Source organism: Mobula birostris, chromosome 3 (genome assembly GCF_030028105.1).
Source record: "Mobula birostris isolate sMobBir1 chromosome 3, sMobBir1.hap1, whole genome shotgun sequence".
Classification (NCBI taxonomy): domain Eukaryota; kingdom Metazoa; phylum Chordata; class Chondrichthyes; order Myliobatiformes; family Myliobatidae; genus Mobula; species Mobula birostris.
Window position 1 is genome coordinate 183,256,404 of NC_092372.1, and position 27,865 is coordinate 183,284,268.

Here is a 27,865-nt window from a genome sequence, read left to right on the forward strand (position 1 = left end):
GTATACAGCTAAATGAACAGGGGTGGCCAAGGTGCAAAACACACTACATATGGTCGCACACAACACACAGAACATGCAGTCACAAAATAATACTAGCACAGGTCCCTGAGTGGCATGGGCTGAAGGTTGATGGTGCATGGGATGTTGCCCTCGAGCCACAAGAACAAGGACACAGGATTTCCTCACCACATGTTGTTTCAGCTGCAGACAATGTTGCACTAGCAGCTGAGGAAACGGGCGACTGGAGGCAGATCCAAGTGCAAGACACAGGCACGGAGATGGACTTGGACTTGACTTGGAACTCAGAACCAGAACCTGGACACGAAGCCTTGCCTTGACTAGATACAAAACCTTGACTGGACACTCGGAGACTTCACTTGGACTGGACACTCGGAGCCTTGGACTTGGACTCAGAGCATTGAAAACAAAACAACGACAGACCACTCCAATCCCAGCTCAGAGCAGCGGCAAAACGGCCAGCAACACTCAGCAGGAAACGAGGCGACAAGAAACAAACAACGACAGATCATTTGCATCGGGAAAACGGCCGGACCCACTCAGCTGGACGCGAGATGACAAAAACAAAAAACAACAGACAAAACTTATTTTGACATGGTGAAGTTCATGAAGTCAGCCCCTTGTTCTTGGCAGCACAGAAGACAGTCCCCTATTCTTGGGTGCTCAGAAGACGGTCCCTTAATCTCAGGGGCTTGGAAAATTCATCGCTGCCCTGGCTACAGTGACTATCCAGCCTCTTGGCTCGAAGCAGGAACAGCGGATGACAGGCTCTCATCTCGACTCATTCTCGGCAGCCCAGAACGAGCATAGCCTCACTCTTCAGATGACGAACCAGCACAGAGTAGGTGTAAGCCGGGGTTTTTATCCTGACCTGTTCGAATAAGGATCAGGTGCCCTAATCAAGGAGCCCAGTGGAACACGGGGAAAAGGAAATTAACTGAAACAAGGAGTCAACGGACCAGACCGTGACAGACAAAGGCAATCCAGGGAGCGAACCCTGGAGAGCAGCAATGATAGGAGAGCCAGCTTGCAAGTACCAGGCCCCAACCCAGCACAGAATCCAGTGCACTTGCCATGTCTGTTTGCTCCCTCACCCCCTCTGTCGCCTTCTTCACTGGATGGTGGTAACAGGCGACACCACGACATTAGGGCCTGGTCCGCACAATAGCCGAGGTCATACAGCTTCCCCGCTGTCTCACCAAAGAACCAGTGAAGTGGGCTTGCTGTGTTTTATATTCCCAATGGCCAACAGGGTCTTGTCATTATAAGAAAGAAGTTTGGGAGTCATACTTGCACCATTTGGTGTCCCAGAGAGGCCTCTGCAACCAGGCACACCACGGTCTTACCGGAGGTGGCACGTTGCCTAATTAATATGACAAAGAGTTTGTAAAGGTGAGGTCGTCTGGCACATCACCACAAATCCCAATTCCTGCTCATTTAAGCACTGGAGGATTAGGTTTCTAGCCCCCTTTGTTGGAGAAAGCCAAGCCAGAGCAGCCATGCCTAGAAGAAACTCAGCACAAGCACTGCTTCATCACCAGACATATTCTTCTGACTAGACAACTCTCGATGGTCTACTCAGACTTCAAGCACAGGAATATTTAGATACCTACAGGCTCACTAGCACCCAGAGAAAAAAAGCAATGAAACTAAACTGTAAATGCTTTTTAATCCCTTTAGATAGTTCTATTGGGAGAAGTCTTTAATTTCTTTACAATGTGTTCTAAAACATCAAGGTGCAATGTCAGCTGGTGTCAAAATAGCAGAGCATATCAACTAATGTAATAAAACCAGCTCCTCGTGTGTCCATTGATTGTTAGATTCTAGGTGCACGTCCTTTATCTTAGACTGCATCCAGTTAGTGCACTACTCATTGCAGGCAATGAACTTGTCAGACTTAACATGGTACAGAGCTTTTCTCTTGGAGACTAAGGTCCAAGAATCATACACAATCCCTTTACTATTAAATGCATCCTCTGCAAGATGTAAGAGAAGTCTCTTCACAGACACTCAAGTCCATTCTGCGCCTGCATGCTTCTGATGAGTAGTGAGCTATTTGTGATCTGCAGTAAATGGAAGGATGTACATGGATGCATACAGAGGAGGCAGATTATGATGCCAAGCAATGGCCAGTTATCATCTTATGAAGGTCACAAAACTTGGCAGTTGTGTAAACATGAAGCATTTTTGGTGTAAAATTATATTAGCAATGATTTGTTTTGAGAGCAATGGCTGTACAATTGCCATGACATTAACAGAAGAAGATTGTATTTATTTGAAAGACAAATATGAATCCATTAGTTTGGGATTTTTTATTGCTGATTGGTGAACTGCCCAAATTGATGTTTTCTGTTTACTGAACATGCACTTACACGCAGAAGGACCCCGAATGTGAGTTACTGGAGTCAGATCATACAGGCTCGGAACTTGCTCTTCCAGTTGCAGCTAGCATCAAATGAACACACACTGCTCACAGAATTGCTTTAGCTGTCAGTAAAGTCACAGCGTCTGATTGCAAAAATATCTCTTAGATGCAAAGGCCTCCAATATTGACACACATTCAAAAATGTTCAATGTTAGACATATTATTTAACATTTCTTATAAAACAATTATAAGTGCTTCAGTTAACTTAACTGGATTGATAAAGGAAGTATGCAAACCCCTGAGAGTTTCCTTAATGAGCACCATGCAAAGGACAGTGCTGTAGGCAATGGCAGTAACTGAGCAGAAATTCAGGACTTCCTCTTTACTGCAGAAAAGCCACCTTATTCAGCAAAAGATCCAGGTCATTGCTACTATGAAAGGAATGAGAACGATAAACTAAAATAATAAGTAAAAATTTGCACTGAAGTAACAGATTAACTCGGTACTGGCATTTGTCATTTCTTGATTTGAGAATGTATTGTCATGCAGCAAGGAAGATGAGATATTGCTTTAACATCTTTCAACCCACTTTACTGCAGAATCCTTTTATCAGACATGAAACAGAAACCCAGACTCACTGGGTTTCCATTCTAATTCCAGCAATGAAAAGGCAACAAATACGAGGAACCTTCCAGAATATGTTGATTTTTTGAATCGTCAAGCTGTTTATCCAGGGTAGATTGTCTTGCAGTCTGTTTGCAAAAGGATCCAATTTCTCAGCTGTTCGGTGGTTTCAACCAGAAACTATTAACTCACTGCCAAAGTCTCATCCCAGAGAAAGTCAGAATACAGTGTTATAACTCTGAACAACTGGGTGTTATACATTGACCTGAATTCTGACAATGGATGGGAAAGAATAGAATACCTGTATTCATTCAGAATGTGCCGACAACACCTTACATACAGACATACTGTATATTTCATGCTGTACAACCCTTGCCGACAACTTAATCTTACACAACTTCTTGGCTGTACACATCCAAGTGGATACCACAGGATCCCCAATGAATACACACACCTGAATACACTTGATTTAAATCACACGGCTGCAATGGACAACCATCTGACTTTGCCCTAAAATTACCACAGCAAGTCTAAATAAAACACATGCTGCGCCGTTGAAACCACAGTAAATCAATTTTGTGAACGCACAAGAGGTTACAGATGCTGTGCAGGACTGTCCTGGTAGGCCCACTGTTCTTGTCTGCTCTTGTTCCACTGAATATATCTCCTTGAACCCGGATTCTATCCTGTCCTTGTCAGTCCCTTCCCTCCTACATCTAAGAGATCTCTCTTCTTCACCACGGACATCCAGTTTTCGTACATCCCAGTCGCCTCACTCAATCCCCCCGCCCCCCACCCCTGCTTTGCTGCTCTTCAGGACATAGTTCCCTCTGCCCATCACCCGCATACTTAATGAATCTCCTGTCTTCTTCCACAATAGTTTCCACCTGTCCATCATCCTTATCTGGTCCCCTTATTGTCTTCCTTACTCATCAGATCCCAATCCCTGCAGCTTCCACCTATTACCTTCCAGCCTCTGTCTCCACCTCAATATCCCATTCCCCTAACTGACTCTCCTCACCTGGTTCCACCTGGCTCGCCCCTGCTCCTCACCTGGTTATAGTGGCTATCTCCCTTGCCAGCTCTCGGGTCTCGACCCAAAATATTGACAATTAGTTTGCATCCACAGATGCCTCGTGACACTCTGAGTTCCTCTAGCAGCAGTCTTTTTTTTTAGGTTTTAAATCAATTTTGATACATTTTTGTGTGTCATCGTACTTATCAGAAGGACACACACAAAATGCTGCAGGATCTCAGCAAGTTAGGCAGCATAAATGGAAATGAATAAACTGTCGATGTTTTGGGCCAGGGCCCTTCATCGGGACTGGAAAGGACGAGGGAAGATGTCAGAATAAGAAAGTAGGGGGAGGGGAAGGAGGACAAGCTGGAAGGTGATAGGTGAAGTCAAGTGGATGGATGAAGTAAGAAGCTGGGAATTGAGAGGTGGAAAAGGCAAAGGACTAGAGATGAAAGTATCTGCTAGAAGAGGAGAGGGGACCATGGGAGAAAAGGAAGGAGGAGGGACATCAGGGTGATAGGCAGGTGAGGTGAAGAGAGGAGAGGCCGGATTGGTGAATTGAAAAAGGAAAGATGGAGGGGAAAAATTACCAGAGTTTGGAGAAATCAATATTCATGACATCATGTTGGAGGCTACACAGACTGAATATGAGGTGTTGCTCCTCCAACCTGAGAGTGTCCTCATTATGGCAGAAGAGGAGACCATGGACCAACATGTTGGAACAGGAGTGGGGTTAGGAATTAAAATGGTTGCCACTGGGAAATTCCACTTTTATGCAGAGGTGCTCAATAAAGTGGCCACCAGTCTATGTTGGCTGTCACCAATAAGGAGGAGGCCACGTTGGGAGCACCAGATACAGCAGCTGACTGCAACAGATTCACAGATGAGGTGCTGCCTCACTTGGAAGGACTGTTTCGAGCCCTGAATGGAGAGGGTGGAAGTGAATAGGCAGATGTAGCACTTCTGCTGCTTGTAGGGATAAGTGCCAGGAGGGAGATTCATAGGGAAAGATGAATGGACAAGGGAATCTCAGAGGGAGTGATCGCAGCGGAAAGTGAAGAGTGTACGGGAGGAGGTAAGGATGTATTTGGTGGTAGGATCCCACCGAAGATGGCGTAAGTTGTGGAAAATAATGTGTTGGATGTGGAGGCTTGGGTGATGTGTTGAATGATGACGTGGGGAACTCTATCACTGTTATGGTGCTGGATGTCTAGGAAATGGAGGAGATGCGGGTGAGGGCAATATCAGTGGTGGAGGAAGTGGAACCTTGATTGGAAAGGAAAGCCTCATCCTGAGAACAGATTAGAATTAGCTTATGAAGACACGCAGTCCTTTTTTATTGTCATTTAGTAATGCATGCATTAAGAGATGATACAATATTTCCTCCAGTGTGATATCACAAAACACAGGACAGACCAAGACTGAAAAAAACTAACAAAACCACATAATTATAACATATAGTTACAACAGTGCAACAATACTGTAACTTGATGAAGAAGTCCAAGAGCACAGTAAAAGTTCAAAGTCTCTCAAATGTCCCACATCTCACGCAGACGGAGAGAAGGAAGAAAAACTCTCCCTGCTGTACCCGACCACGGTCCGACTCTGAGTCATCCGAAAACTTCGAGCTCTGATCAGCTCTCCGACACCGAGTACTGAGCGTCATCTCTATCCGAACGACTTGACCTCCTACTCGGCCGCCAACAGCAGGCAAAACCGGGGATTTTGATGCCTTCCCTCTGAAAGATTCCCGACTGCACAGTAATGACAGCAGCGAACGAGTGTTTCAAATATTTTTCCAGATGTTCCTCTGTGCTTTCACGTCAGTCTCCATCAAATCAGAATTGTCCACGGCAGAGATAAAAGAATTGAGAAAAGCAAATGGCATTTTAATAAGAAACAGTTTGTGAAGAGATGTAGTTAAGATAGCTGTGGGAATCAGTAGTTTTATAAACAATATTGACAGGCAGTTTGTCTGTAAGTATGCCTCTCTCAGGTTGGAGGAGCAACACTTCGCATTCCGCCTAAGTAGACTTCAAACTGCTGGCATGAACTTCAATTTCTCCAGCTTCTGGTAATGTTTCCACTCCCCCTTCCCTATTCTTCATTCTGGCATCTCACTTCCTCTCCTCACCTGTCTATCATCTCCTTTTGGTGCCCCTCCTCCTTCCTATTTTCCCATGGTCCACTCTCCTCTCCTGTCAGATTCCTTCTCCAGCCTTTTGCCTTTATCACCTATCACCTTTGAGCTTCATCCTCTCTCCTCCACCCACCTGGCTTCACCTATGACCTTCTAACTTATCCTCCTTTCCTTCCCCCCGCCTCCTTATTCTGTCATCTCCCTTCCTTTCCAGACCTGATCAAGGGTCTCGGCCTTAAACATCAACAGTTTATTCAGCATTTTGAGTGAGGTGCTCTGGATTTCCAGTATCTGTAGAATGTCTTGTGTTTGTGATTAACCAGAAGAGTTAAGTTCTGCCTTTCATTCAGACTTCTATGTGTTCTTCTCACTTTTTTGGTACTCATAGAAAACTCTTCTGAACAGCATCAATGGGAATCATGGTAGTGCGACCCACCAACAGTTAACTCCAGCATCATTCATCTGAGAAACTACTTATTTATTAACGTTACAAGTGCCTGCTCCAATACTCCTGCATTGAGCTATTTAAGGTCTAGTGTTCAAACTGCATTCTCTCTGCTCACTAAAATCTGTGACCTTATGTGATCCCAAATCTGCATGGTTGGAACAATTTATCTATCGAAGCTGGTAACAAAGCACCACTCAGCTTCCCAGCTGCAGGGTCATTGCAGGCAGCTGCTGCTGATCTTTGTTACGTCTCATAATGTGCTGATCACTGCCATATTAGGGAGATCAGTCCAGGACAGAGAACTTCATCAGCTTTGATGTTACATTAACCCACAACCTTTAAATGGTATTTAGATAAAGAAGCCTTTTGGACCACTGAAATTGAAGAAACCCCTGTGCTATTCAAAATAATTATTTGAAGGCAAATTTAACTTCAATCTGTACTTTAAAGGCTATTGAGGGGTCAAGGGAGAATCATAAATTCTCAACTTTATAAATCAGTAATCAGAAACTTCTTAGTTCTTAATAGTGCCATATGGAGGAAAGACATTAACATCAGGGAAGAGGGACAGCATCAAAGCAGGGCCCATGTCCATAGTAAATGGGGAGGTAATTATTCAGTGCAGCGCGGTCATTATTCATCGTGTTGCTCCGCAAATTAAAGTGATCATGTAAAGGAATATGTCAGGAATGCAACAGGGTACACGTTTAACCTCAGAGGTATTTCTCTGTCCATCGATGCACAGTTTAAAAAAGCACACTTCATTCAGCAACTCTGACAACAAGCCTGAAATCTAGGCTCCTTATTTTTCACGTTTGAGTTAATGATCCCTGCAACAGGAACTGGGCAGAGGGCTAACAATATTTGACTGCAACTCTTCACATATTTATAGCACCTCCACCTTAGAGAAGCACCCTAAGATGTTTCACCGAATTTCGAGGAAAAATAGAGACAAAGAGAGAAAGGTAATGAAGCTGTCTCAAAGCTGCAAGGTGCTGATGAAGGCTGTCAGCCTGAAACATCAGCTTTCTGCTGCCTGGCCTGCTAAGTTCCTCCAGCATTTTGTGTGTAATTCCTCAAAGTTCCATGAACCCTGCTTCAATGCCGACTTCTGGAGGAGCTTGTGTGGTGTTTGCACGCTTATCCTGTGGGTATGCCCTGGTGCTCTGCTTTCTTCCCACCTCCCACGAGTAAAGATATTGTTACCTATTTATTGCCACTATAGTAGGCGGCTGCTATATAGGCAGAGTGTTGTGGCATATGAGAGAATAGATTAAATGGAAAGTAAGCACGAGAATGGGAGTGACAGGAATACTCTGAGAGCTGACTCAGACTCAATGGGTTAAACGGTCTCCTTCAGATTCCTTCTTCTCCAGCTCTTTACCTTTCCTACCCACCTGACTTCACCTATCACCTTTTAGCTATCTTCCTTCTCATCCCCCTATCTTCCTATTTTGGCATCTTCCCCCTTCCTTTTCAGACCTAGCCCACAGTCATGGGTAAAGAGAGTAGAGCAGTGGACTAAGCACACATCCCTGATTGTCAGTGAGGAGCAGAGGTTATTTCTAATCTGCACTGATTGTGACCTTCTGGTTAGAGAGACATGGAACCATTTGCAGGGGAGGTACAGAGCCATGGAACTACAGCTTTTGGATCGGAACTGTAGGCATGATTGTGTTAAATGCTGTGCTGTAGTCAACGGACAGCATCCTGACACATGTATTTGCATTGTTCAGGTGGTCAAAGGCCATGTGAAGAGCTAATGAGATTGCAAGTGCCATAGAGCTATTGTGGCGATAGGCAAAATGCAGTGGGTCCAGGTCCTTGCTGGGGCAGGAGTTAATTCTAGCCATAACCAACCTATCAAAGTACGTCATCTCTTTCAATGTGAATGCTACTGGACAGCAGCATTTTGTGTGTGTTGCTTTCAATTTCCAGCATCTCCAGAATTTCTCGTGTTTGTGGTCTCCTTCTGTGTCGTTAAGAACTGCAAAAGAAAGTGACTGTAGTCAGAATAGTGTAAATGTGATGCAAATGGCTCTTAGCCTTGCCGTTCTAGAGGCAGATAGCCAAATTTCAGAGACTTGAAGAGACGAAATGGTGTTAGCAGCAATGCGGGCTTTTTGAAAGGGTTTCACATTTTCCATGGACTTAGCCTCTCATCCCAGGGGTAGTCACAATACCGCATTTCAAATGAACAGTGTAACTACAAATCTACATCGTAAAACTGGGAGCAGAATTGTCCTCAGAGAAGGACACCCTGCATTGCATCAATCTGGGCATTTAAAAGGAGAAACAAATAAAGGAACAGAGGGTGGGGAAACGTGTGCCGAAAGGAATCATCAATATTTCAGGTCGCAATCCTTCATCAGTGCCGAAAACATTGGAAATTCCTTCCCCACCCACACTTACTTTTGAAGAATGATGTTGTACAGAAATATTGATTACCAGAGGACCTTCGTTTAATGGATGATGCAAGGCCCAAATTTTCACAGACTTTCGTGAATGACTCAAGCAAGGGGTTGGTCTTCGGACTTGCATAAATGCAAGAGATGGCTGTGCATTATAACTTGGCTGCTAAAGTTGCAGTGACCTTGATTCTGAGTGTAGGTTCCAGAGACTGAAATGTTTCCAGGAGTCCTGGAGATGAGTTCACTCTAGTAGGAAGCTCGTCGGAGATGAGGGAAAATTACAATGAAAAATACCGTAATGCTATTTAGAAAATGACACAGACCTTGATTGACACTGGTCTTTGTTGTGTAATATTCCAGTAATATTTGAGTAATATTATAAATATAATATTTGATTAAGCATTCTGTGTTATCAACATATTATATATAAATGTACGTGAATGCATATATCATTATGCCATCACATTGTTGTTCCCGGCTCCATGTTTTTCTTTCGATTAGTTTTATGTTTTTGAGTTCTAAAACATAAGATGACGGTTGTAATATTGACGTGACTTGGACACCGCTGTAGATTGAACAACCATGTTTATTCACCAGACTTCCGTTTTTACTTCTCCACGTCCTGACGTCATACGCACTCTGATGCTACGAATACTCACACAATACATTACATCCCCCTTCTCAAGATTTTTTTTACAACACTGTGAATTACCAAAACAATGCCTCTAGGTATGCCCTTCCTACAGTGCAACAACCATGACATAAACTAAAAAAAAACTTAACTTGTACTGTATTCTGCATTGTATCTTACAATACTAAAAGCAGTGTATTTTCTTTTACTAACATAGATTAATAAACTTTTTATTTCACACTTTGGAACTTATAACATGTGACTTTGCCTCAAACTGTGTGAGACTGTATGTATGTCTAGTCTCTGTATCTAGCTGGAAGTTTGACTTGTCTCCCAGACCGTGTGTGATACAACTGTGACTGTGTTTGTCCTTCATCCATGTCAGTCTCTCGAGTGACTTCTGTGCCTTTGCCGGCTGCATTACTCTTAGTATTGTTTGTTTCCATGTCTGTATATTTGGAAATGTCCTGTGTATCTGTACGTGGAAACTCACTCTGGCCTGTCTTCAGCAGATGCTTCCTGTTCCTCCTGTAGACTCTTCCATCCGGCATGTGAACTATGAAGGATCTTGGTTGCTGATGTCTGTTCACCACCACAGCTGGTTGCCAAGTGTCTCCTCTCTGTACTCTGACATTTTCACCTGTATGCAGATCTGGCAACTGTCTTGTATGTCTGTCATAGTAGCTCTTTTGCTTTATTTGCTTGTACTTTTGCTTGCAATGCACCTGAGCATTACCTTCAGGAGTCAGTAGAGCTGTGGATGTTGGCAGTTTGGACTTCAGACGATGTCCCATCAACAGCTGCGCAGGAGAGAACCCCACACCCTCAATCAGTGTGTTGCAGTATTCAAGCAGAGCAATGTAAGGGTCACCGTTGCTGCTCTGTGCCTTCTTGAGCATGTTCTTGACTGTTTGTACAGTTCTCTCTGCTTGTCCATTAGACGGAGTGTGCCCTGGACTGGAAGTAACATGTTGAAATCCCCAGCTTTCTGAAAACCCTCTGAACTCACCACTGGCATATTGTGGACCATTGTCACTAACGACAATATCTGGGATACCATGTCTTGCGAATGTCGACTTCATTGCAGTAATGACACCTCGACTGGACGTGTCACTTAACTTGGTGATCTCTGGATATTTTGAATGGTAGTCCACACAAAGCAGATATTCTGCACCATTGTAGTGAACGAGATCTGTGCCAATCTTCTCCCATGGTCTTCCTGGTAGTAGGTGGGGAAGCAGAGGCTCTCTTAGATTGCTGTTTTTGTTTTCATTACAGACAGCACACTGAGACACAATGTCCTCTATCTGAGTTGACATGCCTGGCCAATAGAGAATGTCCCTTGCTCTTTCTTCACATTTCACTATCCCCAGGTGTGACTCATGAATTCTGTTGGGCACTTCCTGTCTCATTTGGTTTGGTACGAGGAGTCTTGTCGTTTTGAACATTAGTCCTGATGCATAGCTGATTTCCTCTTTAAATGTCCAGTATTTCTGCATTTCCTTTGGAACATCTTTTCTTTCTGTTGGCCATCCAATCAATGTAATGTCTCTTAGCATTTGCATTTCAGGATCATCTGCAATCGCTTTCCTGAACATGTTCAACTTCTCCTCAGAGATGGGTAGCTGAAGTGTAACCCAGTTGACCTCCAGCTCTATTCCTGGCAACTTTTCCTTTTGCTCTTTGAGGTAAGCACAGCTCAAAGCATCAGCGAGGTACAGTTCTTTTCCTGGCTTACAGGTGACTGTGAGAGTGTACTTCTGTAGCCTGAGAAGCATCCTTTGCAGCCTCATAGGAGCTTGGTGGAGTGGCTTTTTGAAGATGCTCTCCAGTGGTTTGTGATCATTCTCAACTTGGATTTCTTTGCCATATACGTATTGGTAGAACTTCTCACACCCATAAACTATGGCGAGTAATTCCTTTTCGATTTGAGCATATCAGCGTTGACAGTCCATAAGTGCTTGTGATCCATACGCCACAGGCCTCCCATCCTGCAGTATAACAGCTCCTATTCCCTCCGAACTGGCATCCACAGACATGGTCACCGGTTTATTGATATCATAGAACTTCAGTGCTGGTGCATTGGTAACCAACTGCTTCAATGTGTCAAAACTTTTCTTTTGTTTGTCTTCCCAATGCCATTCTGTGTTGCTCTCTAGTAGCTTTCGGAGTGGAGCGCTGACCTCTGATAAGTTGGGAATGAATTTGGCAGGATACTGCATCATGCCCATGAACCTCAATAGTTCTTGCTTGTCTCTGGGTGGTGGTAGCTGTACCACAGCTCTGACCTTTTCATCATCTGGTTTTAACCCATCAGCACTGAGCACATGACCTATGTATTTGATCTCTGTAGTTCTGATCTTACATTTACTTTTGTTCAGTTTTAGGTTGTATTCACGTGCTCTCTCCAGGAGCTTCCTCAGTCTCTGATCATGTTCCTCAATTGTGTCACCCCATATCAGCAAATCATCAGTGATGTTGACCACCCCGTCCAGGTCTTCAATCATTTGTGCCACGGATCTCTGGAATACCTCTGATGCAGAAGAAATCCCCAAAGGGTAGACGCAGGAAACGATATCTCCCTTTGGGCGTGTTGAAAGTGCATAATTTGGAACTTTCTTCATCCAGCTTGATCTGCCAGAAACCTTGATTTGCGTCTAGTGCTGAAAAGTATTTTGCATTAGGCATGCAGGAGACTACCTCTTCAACCGTGAGCAGCGGATAGTGCTCCCTTTTGATGGCTTGATTGAGATCTTGTGGATCCATGCAAATCCTCGTCTTTTTTTCTGTGACCATTGTCACCATACTATTCACCCAGTTGGTCAGTTCTATTTGTTATGACTCCCATCTGTTCCATTCTGTGTAGCTCCTCCACTACTTGATCCCTGAGAGCTACTGGAATTTTTCTCGGGGCATGCACGACTGGTGCAATAGTTGGATCAATCTTGATATGATGTTTCCCTGGTAAACATCCTAATCCAGAAAACAAGTCATCAAAGTCTTTGAGAATGTCATTTTCTTTTTCAACACCATAGATTCAGTTCACCAGGCCTAGCTTTGTGCATGTTGCTTTGCCCAGTATTGCTGGAACATGCTGCTGTACTATTTCAAACTCGATCTTGTATTTTTGACCTTTGTACACACAGGTGAGTGCTTTTTTGCCCAGTGGGGCCAACTTGTGGCCCAAATATGCAACAAGCTTGCAGGTGGATTTTCTCAGTCTTCCTCTGATGTCCAGTGAGTTGAATGTTTCTGCCGACATTACATTGCACTTTGCCCCGGCGTCAAGCTTAAATGTCACATTCCTCCTGTTTATTATCAGAACTTGAGTCCAATCACCTTCATCCTCCATCTCTGCATTGTCAATATTCTTGATGCATACCCCCTGTTCCACTTCAACTGTGCCAATGAACATGTCACTGTTGCCCTCACTCTGTTCCACAGCGTGCATTTTCCTTGCATACTCATTTGATTTGCACATCTTTGCAAAATGATTTCTTTTCTGCTGTAACTTGCATGTCTGACCAAAGGCTGGACATTTTCTGTATCCATGTTAATAACCACATCTGTTGCAGTTAACTTCCTTTTGATCATCCTGTGGAGCTGGCTTTGTCCTACTCTTGTTAGTTTTCACAGTTTTTACTTTGTGCACTTCAATCTCTTCATTGAGCACTTTAACCTGACAACGTGATCTCCCTGGCACGGCGAACATCAATCGCCTTATCTAATGTAAGATCCGCCTCTCTCAATAGCCTGCCTCTCACTTGATCATCTCGTATGCCGCATACAATCCTGTCACGTATTAAAGAGTCATGCAGTTGTCCGAACTCACGGTCTTTTGCCTTGTTCTTCGAATCTGTTACATAGGCGTCTATGGTCTCTATTGGTCCTTGAGCCCTCGTGAAAAACCTGTGTCGGATGTACGGTAGGTTTTTTCTCGCTTCTCAGTAATCTTGAAACTTTTTCTTCAACTCTTCAATTTTATCTTGCTCATTATCTTGGAAGACAAACATGTTGCAAACCTTTATTGCCTCTTGCCCTGCCACATGCAGAAATGTAGCACGTTGCACTTTCTCCGTCTTTTCAGCTACGCCGTTAGCGGTGCAAAACAGCTCAAACTTCTGGATCCATATTTTCCAGTTTTCAGCAAGATTACCTCGTAGGCTTAAACTTGATGGTGGCTGTAACTGTGACACCATGTAATATTGATGTGACTCGGACACCACTGTAGATTGAACAACCACGTTTATTCACCAGACTTCCACTTTTACTTCTCCACGTCCTGACGTCACACGCACTCTGACGCTACGAATACTCACACAATACATTACAGCGGTGAACAAGTTTTAAAACTAACTCAAAATGACTAGCTACCTGTTGAAGTGCAGTGAGATGTTCGAGTAATAAAAACATAAAGCACGTTTTCTTCACAAGCGGAGAGAAATTGTTGAGTATTTAAAAAGCAGAGCACATACTTTTCTTTGCAAGAGGAGAAAGATGTTAAGTTTAAGAAAGGCAGAAACAAACAGAATTCATGGTTTCATAGACAGCTTATTCTCTCCTACACATGTTATTCATCATCCATCTGATTCTTTGTGCTTTCAGCATATACAAATGAACAATCTGCAGTAGCGTATTAATCTACCAGTGGAAACTGTGACAAATGGAGAAAACCCACACTGTCACAATGAATATGCAGAAACTCTGCACCAATGGCATTTGAGGTCAGGATTGAAACTGGGTCCCTGTAGCTCTGATGCACTAGTAACTGCACAAACCACCCCACCACACATGACAACTAACAGCTAAGCATAGTAATCCTTTAGAGTGTACAGTTATGTGTGCACTCGTTTCCTCCAATTACCTTCAGTCCTCTTCCCATTATTTCTGATCATTAATCATGTACAAGGTTCAGTTCTACCCACATCAATATCGATTCAAATGAATTTAGGCAGTCAACTTTAGAAAGTCATTCCAACTGTGCACGGTTTCACTTCAGGAATCTCGATTAATCATTTCCAGCCAGTGAAAAGGGAATGCGTTCCCTTGAATAGTATATTTCCACAATGACAGCAGCAGTCAGGACTGAAGGGTCTCGGCCTGAAACGTCGACTGCACCTCTTCCTAGAGATGCTGCCTGGCCTGCTGCGTTCACCAGCAACTTTTGTGTGTGTTGCTTGAATTTCCAGCATCTGCAGAATTCCTGTTGTTTGTGTAGACCAATTGAATAGCTACGTTGGTTCTGTCTTCACCAAGGAGGAGATAAATAATCTTCCGGAAATTGTAGGGGACAGAGGGTCCAGTGAGATGGAGGAACTGAGGGAAATACATGTTAGTAGGGAAGTGGTGTTAGGTAAATTGAAGGGATTGAAGGCAGATAAATCCCCAGGGCCAGATGGTCTGCATCCCAGAGTGCTTAAGGAAGTAGCCCAAGAAATAGCGGATGCATTAGTGATAATTTTTCAAAATTCCTTAGATTCTGGACTAGTTCCTGAGGATTGGAGGGTGGCTAATGTAACCCCACTTTTTAAAAAAGGAGGGAGAGAGAAACCGGGGAATTATAGACCGGTTAGCCTGACACCGGTGGTGGGGAAAATGCTAGAGTCAGTTATCAAAGATGTGATAACAGCACATTTGGAAAGCGGTGAAATCATCGGACAAAATCAGCACGGATTTGTGAAAGGAAAATCATGTCTGACGAATCTCATAGAATTTTTTGAGGATATGACTAGTAGAGTGGATAGGGGAGAACCAGTAGATGTGGTATATTTGGATTTTCAAAAGGCTTTTGACAAGGTCCCACACAGGAGATTAGTGTGCAAACTTAAAGCACACGGTATTGGGGGTAAGGTATTGATGTGGATAGAGAATTGGTTGGCAGACAGGAAGCAAAGAGTGGGAATAAACGGGACCTTTTCAGAATGGCAGGCAGTGACTAGTGGGGTACCGCAAGGCTCAGTGCTGGGACCCCAGTTGTTTACAATATATATTAATGACTTAGATGAGGGAATTAAATGCAGCATCTCCAAGTTTGCAGATGACACGAAGCTGGGCGGCAGTGTTAGCTGTGAGAAGGATGCTAAGAGGACGCAGGGTGACTTGGATAGGTTGGGTGAGTGGGCAAATTCATGGCAGATGCAATTTAATGTGGATAAATGTGAGGTTATTCACTTTGGTGGCAAAAACAGGAAAACAGATTATTATCTGAATGGTGGCCGATTAGGAAAAGGGGAGGTGCAACGAGACCTGGGTGTCATTATACACCAGTCATTGAAAGTGGGCATGCAGGTACAGCAGGCGGTGAAAAAGGCGAATGGTATGCTGGCATTTATAGCAAGAGGATTCGAGTACAGGAGCAGGGAGGTACTACTTCAGTTGTACAAGGCCTTGGTGAGACCACACCTGGAGTATTGTGTGCAGTTTTGGTCCCCTAATCTGAGAAAAGACATTCTTGCCATAGAGGGAGTACAAAGAAGGTTCACCAGATTGATTCCTGGGATGGCAGGACTTTCATATGATGAAAGACTGGATCAACTAGGCTTATACTCGTTGGAATTTAGAAGATTGAGGGGTGATCTTATTGAAACATTTAAAATCCTAAAGGGATTGGACAGGCTAGATGTAGGAAGATTGTTCCCGATGTTGGGGAAGTCCAGAACAAGGGGTCACAGTCTGAGGATAAAGGGGAAGCCTTTTAGGACCGAGATTAGGAAAAACTTCTTCACACAGAGAGTGGTGAATCTGTGGAATTCTCTGCCACAGGAAACAGTTGAGGCCAGTTCATTGGCTATATTTAAGAAGGGGTTAGATATGGCCCTTGTGGCTAATGGGATCGGGGGTATGGAGGGAAGGCTGGTACAGGGTTCTGAATTGGATGATCAACCATGATCATACTGAATGGCGGTGCAGGTTTGAAGGGCCGAATGGCCTACTCCTGCACCTATTTTCTATGTTTCTAAGTTTAGAATGGCTGTGTGATGAAATGTTATTTAATCAATAGAAATCACATGACCGCAGATGCTGCATTTATGAAATGAAGACAGAAAATGCTGGAAGCATGCAGCAGATTACATAGCATTCATGGAAAGAGAAAGACAGTTCGCATTTCAGGCCAAAGATCCTTCGTTTGCTTTCCTTTCCACAGAGACTGACCTGTTAGGTATTTTCAGCATTTCCATTCACATTTTATGGTTCAACAGAAATGGATCTTTTAACTCTTTATTTTACACACCCAGCAGAAATGGGTGTAGCTGTCTACCAGCATTTATTGGCCATCCGTTTTAAGCTCTGAGAAGGTAGCTGAGAGTATCCTTTATTTAAATCACTGAGTACAGTGTAATAAAATTATTGCTGACAGAAAGCGAGTTTCCAGTTTTTTAACTGATGATTTTAAGGAACTACAGAGCATTTCCCAGTTAAGCTTGCATACATAGTTAAACTTCTGGATAATATGGATACAATGCAACACACACAAAATGCTGGAGGAACTCAGCAAATCAGGCAGCATCTATGAAAATGAATAAGCAGTCAGTGTTTAAGGCAGAAATCCTTCTTCAGGACTGAATGTGGATACGATTATTAGTTTTATTTAAGTGTCTATTCCAGATTCCTTTCTGTTCATTTATTTCAGATAAATGGTATGAAATATACCACCTCCTGAATGAAGGCTTACAAGCCAATAATAAGCTGGCTCCTTCTTCAGCTGGCTATCTAAGTTTAACCAAGATACTTCACCAGAGTGTTGATGGCAGGGTATCTGTGAATGGCTGCACTGCCGAATGCAAGTGACAGCTGCCGTCATATCAAGAGCAGTCACTTTCATCACATCCCTGGCTTTCATCTTCCTTGCTGATGTTGAGATGAAGGGTGTAATAAGGTCAGAGGCCAGATAGTTCTGAACACTGAGTGACTGTTTAACACAGTGCCAATGATCCCTTCCATCTCTTGCTGTTGATTGGGAACAGACGCAGAGCACAAATAAAGTGACTGGTTACTTGTCTTGCTTTAGGGCGCATGAGCAATTTTCCACTTTAGACCACAAGACCATAAAAGATAGTAGAGTTAGGCCATTTGGTTCATTGAGTCTGCTCTGCCATTTCATCATGGCTGATCCAATTCTCCTTCTCAACTCCATTCTCTTGCCTTCACTCTGTAACCTTTCACGTCCTGACTAATCAAGAACCTATCAAACTCCGCCTTAAAAACACGCTTCACGCCCACATGTGACAATGAATTCCACAGATTCACCACCCTCTGCCCAAAGGAATTCCTCCTCATCTCCATTCTAAGTGGACGTCCCTCTTTTCTGAGGCTATGCTCTTTGGACCAAGACTCCCCCACTCTCCACATCCACTCTGTCTATGGCTTTCAATGTTTGATAGGTTTTAATGAGATCCCCCTCATTTTTCTAAATTATAACAGTATAGCCTCAGAGCCACCTCATACAATAACCCTTTCATTTCCAGAATCATTCTCACGAACCTCCTCTGAATGTCAACATATCTTTCCTGAGATAAGGGGCCCAAAACTGTTCGCAGAACTCCAAGTGAGACCTCATCAGTGCCTTATAAAGCCTCAACATTACATCCGTACTTTAATATTCTAATCCTCTCAAGATGAATGCTAACATTGCATTTGCCATCCTCACCACAGACTCAACCTGCAAGTTAACATAGAAACATAGAAAACCTACAGCACAATACAGGTCCTTGGGCCCACAAAGTTGTGCCGAACATGTCCCTACCTTAGAAATCATTAGACTTACCCATAGCCCTCTATTTTTCTAAGCTCCATGTACCTATCCAAAAGTCTCTTAAAAGACCCTATCGTATCCGCCTCCACCACCATTGCCAGCAGCTCTCTCACACTCGCCGCTCTCTGCGTAAAAAACTTACCCCTTTAAGGAATCCTGCACAAGGACTTCCAATTCACTTTGCAACTTGGATTTTAGGATTTTCTGCCCATTTAGAAAATGCTCTACACTTTTCTTCCTTCTACCAAAGTGCATGACCATACATTTCCTGATATCGTATTTCTATCTGGCATTTCTTTCCCCATTCTCCTAATCTAAATCCTTCTGCAGGATCCCTGCTTCCTCAGCACTACCTGCCCCAGTGGCCAACCAGGAAAGGCTTCCTTTGTTCCTACTCTTTGCCTCCTGCCAATCAGACAATGCTCTATCTGTACTTGACTCTTTCCTGTAATGCCATGGGCTCTTATCTTGTTAAGCAGCCTCATGTGCGGTATCTTGACAAAGGCCTTCTGAAAATCCAAGTACACAACATCCACAAATTCTCCTTTGTCTATCCTGCTCGTTATTTCCTCAAAGAATTCCAAAATATTTGTCAGGCAAGATATTCCCTGAAGGAAACTATGCTATTTTATTATGGGCCTCTCAGTACTCCGAAACCACATCCTTAACCTTCGATCCAACAGCTTCCCAATCACTGAGTTCAGGCTAACTGGCCTATAATTTCCTTCTTTCCACCTCTGTTTCTCCTTGAAGAATGGAGTGACATTTTCAATTTTCCAGTCCCCTGGAACCATGCCAGAATCCAGTGATTCTTCCCTCCTCAATCTCTTCAGCCACCTCTTTCAGAACCCTGGGGTGTAGTGCATCTGGTCCAGGTGATTTATCTAACTTCAAACCTTTGAGCTTCCAAGCACCTTCTCCTTAGTAATACCAATTGCACTCACTTCTGACCCCTGTCGTTCCTGAAATTCCAGCATACTGATGCAGTAAAGACGGATGCAAAATACTTAGTTCATCCCCCATTTCCTTGTCCCCCATTACTACCTCTCCATTTCCAGTGGTCTTGCCTCTCTTTTTCTCTTTATATATCAGAAAAAAACTTTTGGGTATCCTCTTTGATATTTCATGTATTCCTTCCTTATGATTTTTTAGTTGTTTTCTGTAAGCTTTTAAAAGCTTCCAAGTACTCTACCCTCCCACAAATATTTGCTCTATTATATGCCCTCTTGTGCTTTTATGTTGTTTCTCTTGTCTGTCACAGTTGTGTAATCCTGACTTTAGAAAACATCTTTTTCTTTGGGATTTCCAGTATCTATCCTGTGCCTTCAGAATTGCTCCCAGAATCTCCAACCACTGCTGTCCTGCCATCATCCCTGCTAGCGTCCCCTTCCAATCACCTTTGATCTTCTATGTTCTTCTCTCATAGTTCTATAATGCCCTTTACTCCACTGTAATACTGATACATCTGACTTTACCTTCTCCCTCTCAAATTGAAGGGTGAAGTATATCATATTATAGTCATTGTCTCCTAAGTGTTACTTAAACTTACCTCCCTAATCAAATCTGATTCATTACACAACATCCAATCCAGAATAGTCTTTCTTCTAGTGGGCTCAACCACAAGCTGCTCTAAAAAGCCATCTCATAGGCGTTCCACAAATTATCTCTATTGTGACCAACTTAACTTTCCCAATCTACCCGTATATTGAAATCCCCATGAGTAATGTAACATTGCCTTTTTGACATGATTTGTAATTTGCTACAGTCCGGAGGCCTGTATATACTGTAACTCCCAACAGGGTCCTTTTACCCTTGCAGTTTCTTAACTCTATCTGCATGGATTCTACATCTTCTGGTCTTATGTCACCTCTTTCTAAGGATTTGATTTCATTTTTTACCCCACTCCCTCTTCCTACCTGCCTGTCCTTTCAATGCAATGTGTACCTTTGGAAGCTAAGCTCCCATCTATAATCTTCCAGCCATGACTCAGTGATGTTCACATCACCATAACACCTTCATCCTGTATTCATCAGCCTTTTCAATTTTTCCCCATGTTACACTGCAAATCATCCCACTGACTGCAATATTTTTGCCCTATTATCTGTCTGTCCTTCTGGACAGTCTCATTGCACACTGCATCTAGCCAAAACAGTCCCGTCCTAAGGCCTATCACTCCTGTTCCTATCCTGATGCCAAATTAGTTTAAACCCTCCCCAACAGCTGTAAGAAACCTGCGTGCAAGGATATTTGTCATCTGTGTTTGGGTGTAACCCATCCCTTTTGAACAAGCCACACCTTCCCCAGAAGAGATCCCAATGATGGAGAAATCTGAAACCCTGCCCCCTGCACAAGTTCCTTGCCACACATTATTCTGTCAGATCATCCTGTTCTTACCTTCACTGGTGTGTGGCGCAGGCAACAATCCAGAGATTACCATCCTGTACATCCTGCTTTTCAGCTTTCTATTTAACTCCCTAAATTTTCTCCTTAGGAACTCCTCCCTGTTACTACCAATGTCATTACTGCCAATATGTACCTGGACTTCTGGTTGCTCACCCTCCTCCTTTAGAATGTTATGTACCCAATACAAGATGTCCCAGACCCTGGTATATGGGAAGCAACATTACATCCTGGTGTCTCTATCACAATGAAAGAGAATCTCATGTCTACAGAACCTAACTATGGAATCCCCTATCACTGCTGCAGTCCTCTTCTCCCCACTTCCCTTCTGAGCCACAGTGCTAGACTCAGTGCCAGAGACCCGGTCACTACTGCTCCCCCTAGTAGGTCACCCCCCTTCCCCCCCACCCAACAGCATCTAAAGCAGTGAACTTATTATTGAGGAGAAAGACCACAGGGGGGTCTGCTCTAGCTGCCCATTTCCTTTCCCCCTCCTGGCAGTCAGCTAGATACTTACCTCTGGCATCTTTGGTGTGACAACCTCCCTGTAACTCCTGCCTATCACCTCTTCAGTTTCCCACATGAGCCAAAGGTCATTCAGCTGTATGTTCTCCAGGGATCTGCAGCTCTGTGCACCTGATGCAGATGTGCTTATCCAGCATGCTGGAGGTCTCCCAGAATTCCCACATCTCACACATAGAACACAACACAGCCCTTGGAGCCAATTTCACTGCACTAACTATGCACTAGCAGAGGAAGAATGAAAAAGAAGAAACTTACCAGAAACTATCTTCGCCCAAGGCTGCTGAGCCAAAGCACCTCCCCCCCCCATTCTAACGCTGAGCCACTCCAACAATGGCCACTCCACTTGTTGCTAATTTATTTTTCTTAGCCCTAGCTAATGAATCGTGACTCAATTGGCTACCTTTGTCAGATAGTTGTTTGTTCAGTGACTTTACAATGTGTCACTAGTTCTTGTACTGAAATCATGTCCATGCCCTTTGCAATATCAGCTGTTCCTTGATATCAGACAGGATTGGATGAAGACCAGATTCTGCGATAACAGGAACTTAAAATGTCGGCCAAGATGGATCAACTACTTGGCACTGCTGGTTGAAGGTGTTTACAAATATTTCAGCCTTATCTTTCCATCTTGGGTAGCAATAAGTTCAGAAATGAAATAATATCTGGCCAAGGGCTGCATTGGAATGCATTATTTGAACAGTCCTTTGCCCAACATCTACGTTTGTAATTAGTTCCTTAACCTTAAAAGGTAATCCATTTTTAATTAATGCAAGCACAGCCACTTGTCATTAGAAAGTAACATTTAGTGCCTGTCAATCTGCTGTTCTGTGTAACTTGGATAGATGATCACCTGGATTTGCCTGATGACTTACTTTGGTAGTTGAACAACAAAGTATTTTAAGAGAAAAGCAGAAATAGATACCTAACAATTGTCCTTTTTCCCCTATATAATTCACACAATAACTTCTAAGTTTACAAATGTGTCTTGACTTGTAGAATGTAAATACTGTTATTTGATGTCACTAGTATACCACATTGTTATTATACCGATTACTCAAATCACACTGTTGTGCAACCATATAGCACTGAAAGCACTGAAGATTAAATATAGATTAAAATGTCATTGTGGTTCTTTCTAGAGCAAATGGTGTGCACTTAATTCTAATTATCAAGCCTCTCATAAAAAATAAATTTAGAATCAAAATTGGGAGCTATCATGGAAGTACATTTTGACCACTTTTTTCATGATGTAGCTTTCTATGGAGTTAAATTTAGTTCTGATTACTTTGCTAAACCGTGGCACCTTTGTGTGACAGTAAGGCTTTTGAAGCATTTTATTGCATTATTAATATCATGCTTACATATATATTTTTTCAGACAAGTAATGATCTTACTGAAGTATGGAATAAAACTGGAAATCAAGGTGATAGATGGAACAAGGCTGTGATACATCTGAAAAATCTGCGTAAATTTGAAATCATAATTGAAGGAATCCGAACTAAGAATTTTGGAGGTGGAGCAGCTATTGATGACATTCAGTTCAAACATTGTGCCCCAGGTGTGTATCCAAATCTTCTTTCCACTCACACATTCACATTCAAGATTATAAAGTTCGGGCGAGTAAAAAATCCTATCAAACACAACATGAGGACTTCTTGTAAAATGTCACTTTCTTTGCAACAATTCTTTATAATTGTATATTTACATGTTACACAACCAAAAATATTCAAGCAGATTCAATAATTGATACTTTGTCCAGGGTGTTTCACAATTATGATCTCCCTACCTGAAGTTGCAATATGTACCATCTCAAAGTTCAAAGTAAATTTATTATCAAGGTACATATATGTCACCCTATACAACTCATTCATTTTCTTGCAGACCTCATAGTAAACGCAATAACTAACAAGAGTATGAGATGTAGCATCCTTGAAAGTGAGTCCATAGGTAGTGGGAACAGTCAGTGATGGGGCAAGTGAAGTTGAGTAAAATTATCCTCTCTGGTTCAAGTGCCTGATGGTTGAGGAGTAATAATTGTTCCAGTTCCTGGTGGTATGGGTCCTGAGGCTTTTGTACGTTCTTCCTGATGGCATCAGTGAGAAGAGTGCATGACCAGTATGATGATAGATGGTTATAGATTGTGCTTTGCTGCCACAGTGCTCCAGGTAGATGTGCTCAATGTCAGCGAGAACTTTATCTGCAGTGGACTAGGCCATATACACTACATTTTGCAGGATTTTCTGTACAAGAGCATTGGTGTTTCCATACTAGGCCATGACGTGACCAGTCAGTATACTCTCCATCACATATCTGTAGAGGTTTTTAGATGACATGCTGAATCTTCACCAACTTCTAAATAAGTCGAGGTGCTGCTGTGCTTTCTTCATAATAGCATTTACGTGCTGGACCCAGAATGGATCCTCTGAAATGATAACACCAAGGAATTTAAAGTTGCTGACCCTCTCTATCTCCGATCCTCCGATGACTACTGGCTCATGGACATCTGAAGTTAATAATCAGCTCCTTAGCCTTGCTGACATCGAGCGATAGGTTGTTGTTTTGGCACCACTCAACCAGCTTTTCAGTCTCCCTCCTAAAGGCAGATTTGTCACCACATTTGATTCCGCTAACAGCAGCAGTGTCGTCAGCAAACTTAAATATGGCATTGGAGCTGTTCTTAGCCTCAAAGTCAATGTAAAGCAAGTAGAGCAGGGAGCTAAGCACACAGCCTTGCGGTCACCTGTGTTGATGGAAATTGTGGAGGAGATGTTGTTGACAATCCGAACTGACTGGGGTCTGCAAGTGAGGAAATCAAGGATCAAATTGCACAAGGAGGTATTGAGGCCTTGGTCTACAGAATTTATTGCAAGCACCTTATCACACTTCAATGCAAAAACTTATAACCCAGGAGGATCATTGCACTAAGTATATACAAACTAAGCCAATTTAAATCACACATCATCTTTGCTTAGTAAAATACAGTTCACTGACTATTGTTGATACATACCATGGAATTTCCATCTGGCTAGGCTTTGAGAGTAACTTCATCAGAAGGGCTCAAGATGCAATTCACTACTTTCTCAAGAGCAAGTGGAGGGCTTATCCCTGCCAGCAATGCCCATATACCATAAATGCAATTAGATTCATATCTCACTGTTGTACCAGATCTGAATCAGAGGTTCATACGTGCCTCTGGCTATCTAAAATGTGTCACTGCAAATTACTTAGGGATCTGCTACAACCTTAAGGGAAGTGAAAGTTCCACATCTAGCAATAAGGCCTTTGAAGTTTTAACACGAAATCTTGTTTTCAATGTAATTTTGCTAAACGAGAAAATTGTCTCAGACAGCTTCATGAATGCATGGCCAGAAGATTAAGGCTCCAAGGCCAAATATGGTCTAACGAGGGCAGAACAAAAGAAATATGATGAAATGAGGGATAAAGGAGTTTAATGAGGGATATCCAAAATGTGAAGTTGAGTAGCTAAAGGAACAGCAGCTAAAAGTCGGGTGATGGGAGGAAAATTAGTTCTATCGCTTCCAAGTTTTATTTGTGGAGTTTGTTATTTACATATAGACCTGTTTGATATCACAAAGGCAATTGAAAGAAACTGATTTTGCTCATCCATTGATTTGATTTTCCATTTGCTTCATTTGCTATGCTTCCTATACCATTTTACACTGAAGTTTGAAAGGAAAGTTAAAGATCTAATCAATCAGGGATCTGGTTTAGTTTCAATTAGAACAGCACAACACATGTCCATTAGGAAAAAAAATTCTCATTGCTAAATAATTGCCAATTAAAACACTTCTTAACTGCAGTTTTCCCGCAGGCAATATTGAAATACCAATTCATTAGTAAGAAAGAGAGAAAAATGGTCATTTGTAATAATCCTTTAAGATGCTCCTTTCAAAATTTTGAAACAGCCAAACAGTCAATATAACTGGTTAAAGTAAGAAAATCTACATATTATCTTTTCAGTATTCAACAGTTTGAATGATTCCACAATATGAGATATAATCTGATTTATCCAACACTATGGAATTTCACCAGTGACAATCATGCTCTGCATGGCATTTGTGAAAACAGGTCATTAGGACAAAGTTGAATTAAATATACCCCAACAAATTCACCACTTGATTGCATCTTGTTAATATTTCATTACAATTACTCACCACTGGCACTTTTGAAATTGATGTCACAATGCAACATATTTCATGACATAATTTTAATTCATATAAAAATAGAGAGCTATGTAGGAGAAAACATTTAGCTTGATTTTAGATTAGGTTAAAAGGTCAGCAAATATTAGATTGTGAGGAAACTCAGTCCTCCTTTATTGTCATTTAGTAAAGCATGCATTAGGAACTGATACAATGTTCCTCCAGTATGATATCACAGAAACACAAGACAGACCAAGACTAAAACTGACAAAAACCACATAATTATAACATATAGTTACAACAGTGCAAAGCAATACAGTAATTTGATAAAGAGCAGACCATGGGCACAATAAAAAAGAAGTCTCAAAGTCCCGATAGCCCCATTATCTCACGCAGACGATAGAAGGAAGAAAACTCTCCCTGCCATGAACCTCCAGTGCCACAAACTTGCCGATGCAGCACCCTGGAAGCACCCGACCCCAGCCGAATCTGAGTCCATCCGAAAACTTCGAGCCTCTGACCAGCCCTCTGACACCGAGCACTGAGCGCCATCTCTGCTGAGCGCTTCGACCCTGGCCCCAGCTGCCAAGCAACAGGCAAAGCTGAGGATTTGGGGCTTTTCCCTCCGGAGATTCTGGATCACACAATAGCAGCGGCAGCGAAACAGGCATTTCAGAAGTTTTACCAGACGTTCCTCTGTGCTTCTCACGTCCGACTCCATCAAATCAGGATTATGCATGGCATCCTACTTAACAAGTAACAGATATTCATTACCGGAGTGGTGCTGCATCGTGCTGCCATCTTCTCTCCACCAAATGGCCTGTACTTCACTGTAAGGTTCTATTCTCATCGACAGATTTTGATTTCTGTTTTCTTTTGGAAAGCTGCAAAGTTAAGAATCAGGTAATTAACAGTAGAATAAGGAGACTTAAAGATCTGAGAGGATAACAGAAGAAAAGTATGAATAATAGTGATGGAAGAAAGAATGTGTTATGTTATTTTGGAAGAATACACCTTTACAGAAACATCAAGCATACTCTATAGAGCCTAGTGCAAAGAATCTGTTAGATATAAAAAAAAATCAAATTGCTGATGCTAGAAATTTAAATAGATACAGTAAATACTGGACACACAGTATTCTAGGGGGCATCTGTGAAAAGAGAAGGGTGAAAGTTTTGGTCAGAAATATTAACTGTTTCTCTTTCCAGAAATGCTGACTACTTAGGCTATTGGAAATGCTTGAGCACTGAGGCCTTACTGGAAACAAGTTAAAGAGTTGTCCTGGACATTATCTGGTTATGTTAGGTACTGTTATTGTGAAAGTTTCCAATACTTAACCTGCAATATCTGGAGCTTTTGTTACTCCAAATATGCCTACTCTTACAGAGGTGATTGAAATTTTGTTACGTTAGAGTTCCTTTCTTCTGGGTCTACACTACTGACAAGCAATAATGACTAAAGTTATACCTGGGCTCAACACGTACTGCTGGGGTGTGATGTTTCAGGGCACAGCAGCAGCAGCCAGGCCAGTGGCATTGTGTTCCACTCTGAAGCTCAGCAGGGAAGGGTACAGTCAGGCAGAGTGACAGTGGTAGGAGACTCAATAGTTAGGGAGATGGACAGGAGATTAGGTGTGTTACTTCAGTTGCTATGATCCAGGATGTCTTGGACTGGCTGCAGAATATTCTCAAGCGTGAGGGTGAGCTGCCAGAGGTCACAATGCGCATTGGCACCAATGACATAGGTAGAAAGTGGGAGGAGGTCCTGCACAGAGAGCATAGGGAGTTAGGGAAGAGGCTGAAGAATGAGACCACCAAGGAAGTCATCTCTGGATTATCCCTGGAGCCACATGCTAGTCTGGGCAAGAATAGGATGATAGAGCAGATGAATGAGTGGCTGAGGAACTGATACAGGGGGCATGGCCTCATGTTCCTGGATTATTGGAAGCTATTTTGGGGCAGGGGTGACCTATACATGAGGGATTGGTTGCACATAAACTGGAGGGGAATGAATATCCTGGCTGAGAGTTTCACTAATGCTACTCAGGAGGGTTTAAACAAGTTTGGCAGGGGGATGGGAACACCAGCACCAGGTCTAAAAATATAGGGATGCAGAGGAAATTAGATAGTAGGCTGGTAAAAATAGAGCAGGATAGATAGTTTGAAGTGTGTGTATTTTAATGCTAGGAGCATCATGGTTAAAGGTGATGAACTTAGAGCATGGATCAGTACATGGATCGATGTGTGTGTGTGTGTGTGTGTGTGTGTGTGTGTGTGTGTGTGTGTGTGTGTGTGTGTGTGTGTGTGTGTGTGTCTGTGTGTGTGTGTGTGTGTGGCCTCCGTCAGTTGTGGTTGATCATGAGTACTGCGC

General features: G+C 42.7%; 1 protein-coding gene across 1 annotated transcript in view; it reads left to right on the forward strand.

Moving 5' to 3' along the window:
• Positions 1–27,865, forward strand: part of malrd1 (MAM and LDL receptor class A domain containing 1) — a 351,826-nt gene that overhangs the window by 238,673 nt on the left and 85,288 nt on the right. Inside the window, exon 25 of the mRNA XM_072252046.1 lies at positions 22,710–22,890. Coding sequence (XP_072108147.1) covers positions 22,710–22,890 — 181 coding nt within the window. The remainder of the gene's footprint in view (positions 1–22,709; positions 22,891–27,865) is intronic.